Source organism: Sinocyclocheilus anshuiensis, unplaced genomic scaffold (genome assembly GCF_001515605.1).
Source record: "Sinocyclocheilus anshuiensis isolate Anshui unplaced genomic scaffold, SAMN03320099.WGS_v1.1 scaffold2322, whole genome shotgun sequence".
Taxonomy (NCBI): domain Eukaryota; kingdom Metazoa; phylum Chordata; class Actinopteri; order Cypriniformes; family Cyprinidae; genus Sinocyclocheilus; species Sinocyclocheilus anshuiensis.
The window spans coordinates 535,802-551,576 of NW_015556110.1; the positions used below are offsets into that span (position 1 = coordinate 535,802).

General features: G+C 36.7%; 1 protein-coding gene across 1 annotated transcript; it reads left to right on the plus strand.

Moving 5' to 3' along the window:
- Nucleotides 1–3,474: 3,474 nt before the first annotated feature.
- On the plus strand, nucleotides 3,475–15,576 carry trim54 (tripartite motif containing 54). Its single transcript, XM_016470731.1, has 8 exons — nucleotides 3,475–3,745; nucleotides 5,727–5,893; nucleotides 8,336–8,510; nucleotides 10,836–10,931; nucleotides 11,659–11,892; nucleotides 13,608–13,630; nucleotides 15,087–15,211; nucleotides 15,335–15,576. Exons 1-8 carry the CDS (start codon nucleotides 3,578–3,580, stop codon nucleotides 15,421–15,423), a joined length of 1,077 nt encoding a protein of 358 aa, XP_016326217.1. The 5' UTR covers nucleotides 3,475–3,577; the 3' UTR covers nucleotides 15,424–15,576.
- The last annotated feature ends 199 nt before the right edge of the window (nucleotides 15,577–15,775 follow it).

The following is a 15,775-nucleotide window of genomic DNA, read 5'->3' on the forward strand; positions in this document are numbered from 1 at the left end:
AAATCGACGCGTTTCAGAAAGGCGGGGCATAGAGGAGAAACAATAATGTACAGTATGTGGAAAATGATGTGCTTTTTTAACTTTAAACCGCATAAACACATTTCATTACACCAAATACACAAAATAATGTTCTTTTTAGCAGCATCATATGACCCCTTTAAGTAAGAATCCACTCACCACTCAAAAGGCTTTTTTTTGTTCAGTACAAGCTCGCAAATCCATTCATTACAACAAACAAAGCATAGACATGATGTAAATAAGAGATTAATTTTGTAACAGAAATAGGGCAAAATGGTAAGTAGTCACATAAACGCAGTTGATGTAAGCCCTGTGTAAGCACTGTGCATTGTTCTTCACACATTCACTCACTAATACAAACACATGAAGGGGTCATGAGCTGAGAAATAAAAATTCCCTTGATGTTTTGATATATAGTCCTAAGTGGTCATTGTGCTATCAAAACATTCTGCAAGTTTCAGGACTCAAAACTTTCTCATTAGTCTAAAAACAGCTTATACTGAAGCCAGTCTGCCAAAACGACAGGTTGACATAAATAGTGTGGTTAAACACTGTCTTTGCAGAAGATGATCAACACTTGCTTCTACGTCTCTGCCTGTTTAGCCCCGCCCACCGCTCACGCACGTAGTAGGTAAATGACAAATTCTACACACAGCCCAAACAATAAACTTTATTTGATGAACTTTATTTTTAATCAAGTGCCAGACCCTGTCAGTAAGAACCTAATCCTTTGTTCACTTCATTTTACTGCAGATTTGTTTACAAGCAAGACTTTTTCAGAAAAGATTTTCAGAAAGACTGAAACTAAAAGATGATGCTGTGCCGACGATACTGGATCCGACAGTAATGTCGCACCACACCAGTGTGAGTAACTGTTTTCATTACTTGATCACTGTTGCTTTGTCTGTTATTACAGATCGTTTGATATGTGTTAATGTGTTTTAACCTAAAACAGCAGCGTCCATCTAGGAAGGATGTAGGCTGTCAAACATACACAACTATTAGCCAATCATAACAGTGGACGATGACTTCCGAGTCTTTTCTTTTTTTTAATGCTTTATTAATTCAATGCCACAAGAACATGAGGTGTTACATATTCACATTATCAAATTAACATTATTAGCTTTCAGAGCATTACATGTTTTCAATGCTTTTTTGTTTTTTGATTGTTCTAAGAGATTTACATATAATTTAAAGTCATTTATAAAATGTGCCCACTTCTTCTTATGTATATGGAATTTTCCTAACAAAATATATGTATAATATGTTGTTCTTTACAATTCAGATTTTCGTTTTCTGTATAAAAAAGTACATCAAATATACAAATTCCTATCATACACTCTATTTTTCTGTTAATATAGAATTCCAAATCCATCCGAAATAATCTCGAGTAAATACAATGAAAAAAAAGATGCAAAATAGTTTATTTTTCTTGACCACAAAATTCACAGGTATATGAAATATTAAGCTTATATCTTTCCAAAACATGCTTAGCAGGATAAATTCGATGAAGTATTTTGTAAGACACTTCCTTCATGCACTTGTACTCTCAGACACCTGCGCTTCCGCAAGTGGTGCCCACTTCTTCTTATGTATATGGAATTTTCCTAACAAAATATATGTATAATATGTTGTTCTTTACAATTCAGATTTTCGTTTTCTGTATAAAAAAGTACATCAAATATACAAATTCCTATCATACACTCTATTTTTCTGTTAATATAGAATTCCAAATCCATCCGAAATAATCTCGAGTAAATACAATGAAAAAAAAGATGCAAAATAGTTTCTTTTTCTTGACCACAAAATTCACAGGTATATGAAATATTAAGCTTATATCTTTCCAAAATATGCTTAGCAGGATAAATTCGATGAAGTATTTTGTAAGACACTTCCTTAATTGTGTTATTGATACAAAACTTATTTGGCAGTTTCCATGCTTTAACCCAAGAGATATTACCAAATAAAGAAGACCAAAAAAATCTTGCTGCAGGTAGGGACACAGAACAAAGAGCATTCCTTATAATCTTATTGCTACACTGTTGTTTTAAAACATCAACATTTTCAATGAAAATGTTACCACAAGGATTAACCATGCTGATTTCTTCTGAGATACAGTTTTTTAAAAGTAACATCACACTCTTTGGAATTGCGTCAAAAACAATAGCAAATTCTCTTGGTTTAACTGGTAACTGGAATTTCTGAAGAAATTCAGTATACGACAACAAGTACCCATGGGAATTAACTAACTGCCTTACTAAAAGAATACCTTCCTTGAACCAAGTATGATAGAATAAAGATTTGTTTTTAAATAATATGTCCTTGTTATTCCATATGAAATAGTTGTGGGGTGAAAAATTGTGCTTATATATCAATTTCCATGCTAACAGGGCTTGTCTGTGAAAACCGGCCAATTTAACAGGAATTTTGTCAACAGAAAAATTACATTTCAACAAAAAGTCTATGCCTCCAAGAGTATTAAATATATAATTAGGAAATACATTCCAAGGACTTTCTCTATTCTTCATAAACTCTATCAACCATTTAATTTTAAAAGTGTCATTGAGAGTATTATAATCTAAGACCTCCAGTCCCCCTTGCTCTTTAGGATTACAAATTACCTCCTTTTTTAAATAATGTGGTTTTTTTCTCCAAATAAAGTTATAAAGAATCTGATCTAGATCTTTAATAATCTTGGGAGGCACATCTAACGATAATGATGTGTAGACAGATCTAGATATACCTTCCGCCTTTGACAATAAGAAGACTTCCGAGTCTACAATCTGCCAAGCCTATTCAAATGGAGCTTTCCAAAAAAAGGGGACAAAACAGGACAGAAAATTCTAAATTATGTTTTTTTAATGTAAAAATCTTGTTAACATCATAAATGGACCTAAGAGAACAGTAAAAAAAACAAAAACAAAGGCAGTTCATGACCCCTTTAAAATAATATTGCATCATTTTTTACTGTGTCTCTTTTGGAAAAATGCATTAACAAAAAATGATTTAAAAAAAGGCTCTTTGGTCAAAAAAGGTTTCCGACCTCTGATTTAGAATATGAAATATGTGAACATTTGGTTTGCAGGTATCCTATTATTTTCATGTCATCCAGTGACAGAACTCAGGGCGTGTGTTCAATGCACTTAGATTTTGTTTTAAGTGTCTTATGTCATTGGCGCCAGCTCAGGCTCATGGGCCTGTTGTACCACTAGCCTTTGAGCCGCACACACCAGCTGCTCTGTCTCCTCTTGCCAGCCCATCCCACTTTCTGCTCAAGTTACCAGAGATAACACGGCACAGAGGAATCTGTCCTCCTACCCCTCTCTCTCACTTGGCCCCGGGCCCCTGCGATAGAGCACTAAGTGGGGACTTTTAGTGATATCAGGGGGTGTGCAGTTTGGACAGTAACCCAAGTCGGTACAAACAGCCCAAATATATCCACAGTCACTCCGCGGCTGAGGATTGAGTGGGCATCTGGATGAAGACAGGCGCTAGAGTAAAGACCAAAGAATAACAGAAGGAAAGAAAGTTTAGGATCTTTGTTTTATCTTTGTCTGGGATGAACTTCACTTTGGGCTTCAAACCAGCGATGGGAGACTCAAGTTCAGTGGAGAACTTAGAGAAACAGCTCATTTGCCCAATCTGTCTGGAGATATTCACCAAGCCTGTGGTCATTTTACCCTGCCAGCATAATCTCTGCAGGAAGTGTGCCAATGATGTTTACCAGGTATTGGTTCATTCCTAATATAGTGTGGTAGTGTCCTATTTTTCAGGTTGAACTATCATTCTCTTTGCAGCATCCAGAAACTTCATTAACATATACTGTTCAGTTTGTAGTCCTAAAACCTGGAAAATAATCAACATTTTCAAGCCATCCATTCCCTCTGGAATTCCTAATGGGTTTTTGGAATAGCGGTTTTGGATTTATGAGTAAAATAAGTTCTGTGGTTAAAATAACTTGAAGAGAGTTTCACATTTTGTTCTGCAACATATGTTACCTCAGATTAGCCTAAATGTAAGTTGCTTACAACAAATACAGCTACCATAACAAACTACAGCTACCATAAGGATGTAAGTTGAATTGGGCAACTGTTAAAGTCGTCATGTACTTGTTAGCATCAGGTTTTTAAAAATGATTAAGACATTCCGTGATGGTATTGAGAACAGCATGATTGCAATTAATAATAACATAACTTACATTTTAGACAAAATATTGACAGTTACATTATCTATTTTCGCTCTGCTAAGTAAATACTTCCAAACGAAATCAAAGTAAAATCAACTACATATTCAATTCAATTCAAGTTTATTTGTGTAGCGCTTTTTACGATACAAATCGTTGCAAAGCAACTTTACAGAAAATTACGTTTCTACAGTATTTAGTAGTAGCTTATCAGTGGTGACTGTCAGTTTATGTACATATGGCAGAAATGTACGGAAAAATCAATTAAACATATCTGTGCATCAGCGGTGTTTTGAATAAATTAATCACTTGAGTGAACGATTCAACAATGACTCATGTGTCCTTCCTGAATGAATCTGTGCTTTTGAGCGAATCGGTTGAGTGAATGATTCATGATTCACTCAGTCGTTGTCGTCACCTAGTGTCATATCGATGTAATGTGCAGAAAGGGCCGTTTAAAATGCTAATCTAATGCTTGTCTGGAATGGACAATCACAGAGAAGACCAGTGACAAGAGGAGTGGTACTATGTACATATCGCAGAAATGTACGGAAAAATCAATTAAACATATCTGTGCATCAGCGGTGTTTTGAATAAATGAATCACTTGAGTGAACGATTCAACAATGACTCATGTGTCCTTCCTGAATGAATCTGTGCTTTTGAGCGAATCGGTTGAGTGAATGATTCATGATTCACTCAGTCGTTGTCGTCACCTAGTGTCATATCGATGTAATGTGCAGAAAGGGCCGTTTAAAATGCTAATCTAATGCTTGTCTGGAATGGACAATCACAGAGAAGACCAGTGACAAGAGGAGTGGTACAAACAGCGAAATGTGTCCGGTGACGTGAACCGTCTGCTGCACAGCCAATCAAATCCAAGAACCTAACCGGAACTAACTGTTGTATGTTGACACCACGAAAGAACGAATGTTGATAATAGTTATTGTGTGCCCTGTTGTGAATCTGGGCTTTAATTTGAGTTTATTAAACTTACTGAAGCTATTTTTAGAAGCTCTACAATATTCCTCAGCCTAATTTACTTTAAAAGTCATTTTATGAGTTGAATGCTGAATTGTGAGAATGAAACAAGACCTCAGAGGCCCTCAGCAACTGTCAGATAGAGATTAATGATCCATTTAGCCGTTCTTATTTGTGCCAAATCTCTTACCTTGCTCCTCTAAGGTATTACACTAGTCATCTCATCATCAAGAAGAAGTTCAGCTTTCAGTGGAGCCATTAGTATTCCCTCCGAGTGGAGTGGATGCCGTTGGGCCAGACTTTAACACGATTGAGTGCTGCTATCCATCCATAATAATTCTCATCTTTTACTTTTAACAATTACCCAAAGATAACTGACAGACAAATTACAGTTTGCTGGGCAGAAGTATCCATTCATTCACTCATTAATTGGCCACAAGTATTGCCTTTAACAGCAGGTCTGCTCTTTTCTTTATTACATACCAATATACGTTTATTTTATTATTAACTTATATTTTTTTATCTTTTATCCTTCAATGATTTAGGCCTCCAACCCTCTTTGGCAAAACCGGGGCCCTGTGTCTACAGGGGGACGTTTCCGCTGCCCATCTTGTCGTCACGAGGTGTTATTGGACCGGCACGGTGTATATGGCCTTCAGAGGAACCTGCTAGTGGAGAATATCATTGATATCTACAAATCAGAGTCTACCAGGTTAGTTTCGGATTGGATGCCTCTCCAAAGCGCTTTTTTCTGGACCTGTTCCACACACCAAGAACAAGCATTTCTGTTCTGGAAGCGCTGATATGAATGAAAGCTATTTGTTGTACATACTTCAAAGCAGTCTTCTCTGTATAGAGATCCAGCAACGCCCTGAGCTGTGTAGCAAAAATACACTGTATGCCAACAGATTTTAATTGTGTTTCAAAAGTCTTGTGACACACCACTACCCGACACTTGTTCTGTTTCATCAATGAGGCTTAAACTCTGTGTATTGACACAAATATGTGATTTACCCGTGTGTGGGAAATTTTCTTCCACGTCACGTAAACGCAACAGAGACATGGGACCTGAGGCTCTGGTGACTGCTCCAATCCTTTGCCAAAACACTAAATATAACTAGGACGCTTTATCCCTGTGGCAATAAACAATGTCTCAAGAGACCTTCCATGAAAAATATGTGTAATTGGGTATAATAAGATAGATAGACTTTGAGGTCTTTTGTAACAAGCGCTCAGGTACTTATCATGAATACGTAATATAACATGGTTATTAGGGTCTTTGACAAAAAGCAGGTCACCTGAATGTAGAGGTTGTTTCAAAGACACAAAAGATCAAGTGTGCGTGTATTATAAAATAGACTATATTTATAATTAAAAAAATATATATAATTGAAATTAAAAGTGACTATATTTCCTTTCCTTACTTACTTTCTTTCTATTCTGATCTCAGCTATGTCTTGTATTTTTTTACGTATAAATCATATACATTTGATTTTTTGAGGATTTGTGTTTTAAAAAAGAATACAAAATGCCCATAAGCTAAGAAAAATAAATCTTATGCTATTTTAAGTAAATGTGTTTTGGTTTATGATTATTATTAATTAAAAACAAGACAAAAATGCTTATTTGACAAATATTATTGTAATTAAGCTCCGTTCTAATATGAAATTTCCACTATTTTTTGTGTCCAGCCAATTGATTCCCTTCACTTATTTATTTATTTAGGTTTCACTCTGAAATACATTACATTTTAGAAGTAAAATGTCTTATATTTATATATTTTAAGGTATTTCAAGGAGATTTCAAGAATATTTTCAGACATAATTTTTATAAAAATATATCTTATAAAAAAATATAAATATCCATAAGATTTGTGTTTTGAGATCACTTACAACATGACAAAAAAAAAAAAGTATAAATAGATCTATAACCTATATTTACGATCACTCTATCCACTCTAATATGGGTTTCTATATAACTGCCTTATCAGCAGACATCCACTGGATGGCAGTCTTTCATAAACAGTCTTTGTTTTGAACCGGCCTGCTGCCAACACGCTGCACATACAAACCATCTCTTTCCACTTGACAAGACAGATGCTTGTTGAAAAGGCCTGTGTGAGTAATGTGTTCATTTTAGGACAGAATATCATATTAGTTGCATCAATCACTTTTAAATGCAGTATCTGCTGTAAATGCCTTTAACATCAAATTTTCGCATCAGCTCCCTTTATAGTGATTCACCTCAGGGGAACTGATATTGTTCCTCTTCTGTCACAAAGAAAGAATGCTTGTTGTGTGTAGTTTATCATTACATACACATTTAGACAGGTATAAGAATGTCGTTCGCTATTCCGAGTTGAATTGAGAATGTCTTTTAAAATTAGAATTTCGATTGAGGTAACAAAAAGGATGCAGAATTCGAAGTCAATTTTTAATTTAGGTAATTAAAAACGACTGTAGTTTTAGATGAGAAAAACCATTTTGTTTGCTTGAAACTTATAGAGCTTTTAAATTTAGGGAAATATGCTGTTTAGTCCAGACATTTTTTTTTGTTGTTGTTTATACTGTTTATTTGAAAGTCAGTTTCTGTACAGACACATATCTTAAAGTCTTTGCTACAAAAAAGGCATCGTTTGAAGCTGTTATTGCCCAGAAACAATAGACAATTATGTTTGTACATTTTGTGACAACTTGCTCCGATAGCATGTTAGTGGTGTTATTAAACAGAAATGATATGAATGTATATTTATTTATATATTTTTAAATAATCTATTTATATATTATTATGTTTTTATTATTATAATTACTATTTCCTCTGGAACAACTTGTTGTCAGTGCCTTGCTAAAGGGCACAGTTATGATAGCTCAAATTTGCAACTTCTTATTTACCAATGCAAATCTTTTAACCTTTACGTCAGGGGTGTCCAAACTCGGTCCTGGAGGGCCGGTGTCCTGAAGAGTTTAGCTCCAACCCCAATTAAACACACCTGAACCAGCTAATCAAGCTCTTACTAGGCATACTAGAAACCTAAAGGCAGGTGTGTTGAGGCAAGTTGGAGCTAAACTCTGCAGGACACCGGCCCTCCAGGACTGAGTTTGGGCACCCCTGCTTTACGTCATACCATAAATCTATTTCTGTTTTGACTCTACAGGCCACTCCTGCCCAAAACAGAGCAACAGCAGCTGATGTGTGACCAGCATGAGGAGGAGAAGATCAACATCTACTGCCTCGCCTGTGAGACACCAACATGCTCCATGTGCAAAGTGTTCGGGGCTCACAAGGACTGTGATGTGGCCCCGCTGCCAGACATCTACAAGAGACAGAAGGTAGAGGATTTGTACAGTGTTTATCAACCAGACAATTGTGTTTGTTTGGTGTAAATGACCTCAGAAAAAATCACAGGCTGCTCTGACGCTGTGGTGTGACGCTGTGAACCAGACAGATGTGTGTATAACACGCTGCCCAGCAGGTTTCACACATTGCAAGGGGCTCGATCTCACCTAACTTCTCTAGCATCAACACCCACCCACATGTGAACACTATACACAGACCACCAGCAGCCCTGGCTTCTGCCTTAACCAACAGCTGCCTTATCCAGACCGTCCTTCCTTTTTCAGTTTTTCCTGCCTCTAATTTGTTTAACAAACAAGATTTTCAAAAGAGATCATGTAAATTAATCAAAGTCAAGTTTAAAGGAATAGTTCATCCAAAAATAAAAATTTACTCATCCTCAGGCCACCCAGTATGTAGATGAGTTTGTTTCTTCATCGGAACAGATTTGGAGCAATTTAGCATCACGTTACTTCCTCACCAATGGATCCGCTGCAGTGAATGGGTGCCATCAGAATGAGAGTCCAGACTGCTGATAAATACATCACAATAATCTGCAAGTAATCCACACAAATCCAGTCCATCAATTAACTTGTGAAGCTGCATGTTTGCAGAAAACAATTCCATTATTAAGATATTTTTAATTTCAAACCATTGCTTCCAGCTAAATATGAGTCCTCTCTCCAAAATCTAGCTTTTTCCAGTGAAAAACTAATCTCATCTGAATCAGAGAAATCTACGCAGACTAAGCATGGTTTACAAGTGAATCTGTCTAAAACAGTTCTAAATAAATATATCAGTGAATTTTGAAGTGAGAGGGCAGTAGGGGATGAACATTTTCACTGGAGGAAGTGTTATTTTGAATTATGGACTTTTGGTCAGATGTATGAATTTTATGGTTAAAAGTTGAAATGCCTTGATGGATATGTTTCATACAAACATGCAGCTTTTTGCTTTATAAGTCATTAATTGATGGACTGGAGTCATGTGGATTACTTGTGGATTATTGTGATGTTTTTATCATTTGTTTGAGCTCTCATTCTTACGGCACCCATTCACTGCAGAGGATCCATTGGCGAGTAAGTGATATAATGCTAAATTTCTCCAGACCTGTTCCAATGAAGAAACAAAATCCTCCACATCTTGGATAGCCCAAGGTTTTTTTTTTAGGTGAAACTATTGCTTTAAAAGAGCCCTCCCTCCTCTATATGAAATCCAATCACTTTGTAAACTACAGTAATAATAACGCACTTATCAACAAACCACACAATTTGAGGTGTCATTCACATCTGTAGCACAAATGATGCGGGGTGAATCACGTTTAATCCTCAGGGTTAAAGGTTTTTTGACATCACTAACACTAAGTGTAAGCAATTGCAATGAGCTTTAGGAAGCACCAAAAATTACACATCACAGAACAGACAATATGTCTTAAAATGTTTAAGAAAATAGACCAGTTGAAATTAACAGGATAAACGTGTTTCATGACCCACAAAAAACATGCAACATCACAGCAATTTTCTCACTTTCCGATGCATTCTTGACCTACATGGTATTGAGGTCTTGACCTACTGTACCTCTTCTGGTATGGCTGGTAATGAAGGTCTTCATACCAGGGTGCAACTGGCCCTGAGAAATGAGTCACTCCTCCCTGTTGTGTTTTGAGTCATAGCAGCTTCTTGTGGTCTTTACCTTTTTTGTCTTTCATTTTTGTCCTCCATAACTGCCTGTTCTCAGCTCTCTCGCTCCCTTCAGCAACAACCAGATGAACAATGACTAAACCTACCAGCCTTTCCCAATAGAAAACCATGTGCATGGTGGACACCATATGTTGATCTGTTATTTACAGTGTTCCTATGCTGAAGGTCAGTTCTCATTGAAGGAAATGGGTTCTTCTTACAGTACATCTACTTCTGTGGCTCTTGGTTTTGAGGTACTGTACTTGAATGATGTAACGCTCCAGGGTCGTAGGGTGGTTGATGCCCAAACCGGTTCCAAAGAGCCATAATTTCTGCCAGGTGGCTATGATGACATTTTCTCTTTTAGTCATGGCCCACTATAAACAGTGAATCACTCATTTCAAATGCAAATCAGCAACGTTTGATCAGTCAGGACTGGTAACATTCTTACAATCTCGGCCTTTAGTTCACATGCTGTTCTCTTGTTTGTAAGTGTGGTTCTCACAAGTTGCATAGCCAAGTCTGACATGGCTTTCTTGTGAAAGATGACACGTTGAGCGCATTGGTCATGTGTTTTCTTTCTTTTCTTTTTTTTACGAGGTTCTGTCACATTTAGATATATTCTGCTCCGTTTTGTCTCAGACAGAGCTAAGTGATGCCATAGCCATCTTAGTGGCCGGAAATGACGGAACACAGGCCCTGATCTCACAGATGGAGGATATTTGTAGGACTGTCAAGGTGAGAAAGAAATGGTACAGTAAACCACAACAATTATGAGATTGTGTGAAAGGACTGGGTGATATATTGAATATTCATAAAATATTCATTATATTTACATATTGCATTAAACATTTTGAACCTGGTTGGCTGCAATGGCTCTCAAGTTATAAGGATGGATCCTCTGATTTACCATTTTAGCTATTTCAGACCAAATACATAGATTAAATCAAAATATATATCAAATATAGTCCAGGGTTAGTCGAGCATTATTTTTAAAACACGTTCTGCACATCTGTAATTGATCCAAAGTGCTAGAGTAGAAAATAGAATCAGAAAAAGAGAACGAAGTATACAATCAATCAAAGTAAATATACATACAATACATCCTAAAACACAACTAGAGGATAGGTTTGGGGTCAGTAAGTTTTTTTTTTTTTTTTAGGAAATATAATTTTTATTCAGCAAGGATACATTAAACTTATCAAAAAAGACACAAAAGGACATAATGTTACAGAAGACTTATATTTGAAATAAATGCTACTCTTTTGAACTTTCTATTCATTCTTTCAATTTTTTTCTGTGTGTTTATGTGTATGTTATTTTGCCCAGCCTTAGCCAATGATGATAAACTATTATATTTAAAAATTGTAAATAGTTTTTAAATTTTAAATATATTTTAGAAGCTTTTGGTGATTTAAATGTTACTCTTAATTCAACTAAAACAGTCACTGGTAATTGTTTGTAGGAAAATGGTCACCGGCAGATGCAGTACATCTCTGATAAGTTTGATGAACTTTACGCCATCCTAGAAGACCGCAAAAGGGAACTTATAGAGACTGTCGGCCGTGAGCAGGACCAAAAACTGGGCCATGTGCGCTCCCTTATCCGTCGCCATGGAGATCACTTGGAGATGTCCGTCAAACTTGTAGAGACAGCCATCCAGTCCATGGCAGAACCTCAAATGGCTGTGTTCCTGCAGGTACAACAAGTGCTCCTCCATGGCACTAGTGCCATGATGCTAGGAGTAGTTATTACACTCTTAAAAATAAAGGTTCCAAAAACTTTTGCAGCGAAGCCATAGAACCATTTTTGAAATGCCTTTCAGTGAAAAAGTCTTAAGAAATGTTTTTAAATAATATTTGAATAATGTAAAGAACATTTTTTACTATATAAAACCTTTTGTGCAATGAAATGGTTCCATGAATGTTAAAGGTTCTTCATGGAACCATTAATACCAATAAAGAACCTTTATTTGAAGTATGAGTGTATGAAGTCTTTATAATAATCTCTAAAGGATGTGTTCACACTCTAGTTCGGCTCTCTTGGTTCGTTTGGTCTGGACCAAAAAAAAACAGATTCATTTGGACCGTTTAGCATTCACACTGGCATTTTTGACAGCGAACCTAAAGATGCCGAAACTAAAGGCATAGTCATACGTTCACAACCTGATTGGTTGAGTTGAATGACGTATATTTCGTGAAGGAACTTACAGAACACCTTAAACAAAAGGTGTGTTAATTTTAAAGCTGCTCTGTGAAGACCGATCGGTGTATGACATCAAAGTAACCATTCACCGCTCATTGTTGTGTGTACATATGATTTTATTTTCACCACCTGCGAACTCACAAAGAGCTCATAAAAGACACTTTATATCCTCGTTGCTCCACGTTTGTCCTCTGCTTATTTTGTTTTGGATACACCGCCCTTTCCGCGTCGTCAAATCATGTGCATAGCATTGCATCTTGTTATTACATCCTGTTTTTGGTTCATTTAGAAATGTTTGGTCTCTGTTGCGTTCATATTTCATTCGAACTGCACCAGAGTTCGTTTGGAAGCGGACCGAGACCCATCTTTTTAGTGGTCTCAGTCCGCTTGTTTGGTGCACACCAGTGTTCGGATGGCAGCGTTCACACTTACTCAAATGAACCGCACTAACACAGCAGTTGCACCAGAGTTCGTTTTAATTGAACCAAACATGACAAGTGTGAACACACCCTATATATATTCTGGCACCCTCCTTTAATGTACATCCAAGGTTTTTTTTATTTTATTTTTTTTATACTTTTACGTTTGATAAAAAGCCAAGCAAAAACCCCTGTACAATCACTTAGAAAATAGCACATGATTTGAGGTATCATTCATATCAAAGCTGAATACTTAAAAGTATCTAGATTTTCAGCCTCAAAGTAGTTTGCAAAGCTATTACCGTGTCTCAAATGGTCACTTTCTATGTCTAACTTGCTCAAACCTCTGGCGCCAGTGATCGATAGCGGTACAGGTGCTTGTACATTTCAAGCATCCTTTAATGACAAGGCCCAGGGGGTGCTGACATTGATTAGCAGGACCTCACACAGCTGGAGACCCCTGTCCTTTGACTAGTGGCTCAAACGGTCAATACTTCACCACGGCTGAGAGCTGTGGATCGCAGAAAGAGACTTTAAAGGAAAGTGATGGAGAGGTGTAATTGTTTTTTGAAACAGCTTTCAATATAAAGTGGCAGCCTCAGGTGCAGCACTGCTCTTTTTTAACTAGCACTTCTCAACGTGTCAAAGTAAGCTGCATAACAAGTGCCGGTGATTTAGTATGTGTCCTTTTTTGTGTACGCAGTGAAACTGTGATGAAGAGTACTGCAGGTTTTATGTTTTAATCTGCTGCTAGTCCTAAAATGAGTGTTCTTCTTTGCTGTGTTCACAGAGCGCAAAAGAAGTGTTCAAGAAGTAAGTCAGCTGTGAGTGATGTGTTTAGGAGTGTCTTAAAGGGATAGTTCACCCAAAAAAATCATTTTCTCATCCTCATGTCATTCCAAACCAGTGTGACTTTCTTAATGACAGAATTTTTATTTTTATGTGAACTGCCCCTTTAAACTAAACCATGTTCAGCATGTGTGCTTCATCAATAACTGATGCGTCCTAAAGACTAACAATCATGATTAATAACCTCACAGGCAGTGACTCAACCAGCCTCCCACCCCAACAGCCCACTGTATTATGCACTTGTTCATAACTTTCATCTGCCTCAGTATTGTGGGAAATATTCTGTACTGTACGTATTGAAATCCCTTATGCTACAATTTATTATTATTTATTTTCTGCTGACTTCTGAATTTAGTTGAGCTCCAGATGCATATTGTGCAGACTCATTGAACATGTTTTGTGAATAATTTCATAATTTCACTTAATTGAAACATTTCACTAACCCTCAAAATTTTGGGGTCGGTAGGATTTTTCGGTCTCTATTTTTGAAAGGCTCCTCTTTCTGCATTTTTTTTAAATAAAAAAAATGATCATAAAAAAAGTTTATTTAGTAACAAATGTCTTTACCGTCACTTTTGATCAATCTCATGCATCCTTGCTGAATAAAAGTATTAATTTCTTTTAAAAAAAGAAAATAAAGAAAATCAAATAATAAAGAAAAGAAAAATATACAAACCCTGTATATTTTTTATACTGTAGTGTATGTCAAAAGAAATAGAAGACTAAAATATAATATTCCTCATTGATAGGGATAGAGCTTTTTAAGGATTTGTGCCATATTTGACCCCTTTTAACAGCTATATTTCTCTTACAGTCTTTCCAATATATCACTGTTGACTAGTTAATGTTTACTCTTATCATGACCTTGACAAGCAATATTTTAACTCTGTTACGGGACAAATCAATGCAGGTTTAACAATGGCAGTAAATTGTTCATAATTCATTAATTATGTCAATATATTACTGACTACAAATTTCAACATGTAATTTGTAATCAGTAGCAGATTACAATTTGTAAGTAATCTACATCTACCCAGCACTGATCACAGGTGTGTCCTTCAGTAAATGCAAGCTTTCCATTGATGCCACTAGACAAACATGTTGCCTCAAACAAGTAACTTTTAAACTTTCTCGTTTGTAGAATGAAACTTTATGCAGTGTGCGCAATAACATATGCATCAGCATTCATCACATTTTCCCCCAAAACCTCTAACTGTTTAGAAAAATGCTTACGCTTACAACACTGTCTAGCTGTGTCTTAGGTTTCATGCTTCCCTCCACCTGCGGAGACGTCGCATGGTGTCTTGTGCACCTGCGTCACGAGCAGCCGCAGGGAGACGGAGGAACGGGACTTAACGCTATCCATCACTTTGATATTTGTCCGAGTTCCGCCGTGACTTCACCGCTCTGTCCTTGACAGGATCACAGACACTGCCAAGGCTTCCAACATTGAGCGGACGGAGGCGGGCTACGAGAGCATGGCCCACTTCATCATCAACACCGAGGATGTGGCTGACACGCTGCGAGGCATCAACTTCCAAACAGGTAACGGCTTCACAGCTATGACAACACCATCTTTGTCACATATACATTCATGTCTATTTGCATCTGCAAGTTGAAGTTGTGTTGTGGTATATTTAGGAAATGAGGCATGTACTTTTGTTGCAGGTGAAGATGGGGAAGACAGCGGTGATGAAGCCCCTGAAGACCTGACCACCTCGCCTGGTCAGACTGGTGAATCAGGGAGACGCATATAACTTATTTTTAAACCCAAGGTTAGTTTCAAAGAGGATGTTTCCTTAAAGCAACGGTTCACTCCAAAATGAAAATTCATTTAGTCACCCTAATGTTGGTTCAAATCTTCTGTGGAATCAAACACCAATGGAGTCCAGAGACTTCCATTGTATAGAATATATGTTACAGAAAAATGCATTAAAAAAAAAATCAATGGAGTTTGGATGGCACCCGGTGGCTTTTTGTGGTATATAAAATCTCACAGAAACCTACATTTTTTTCAGATCAACTTCAAATTTGGAACATAACTTATTTAGACAGAAGGCTTAAATTTTATAGCAATTTTAGAGTAAAACCTGTTATGTAAAATGTTTA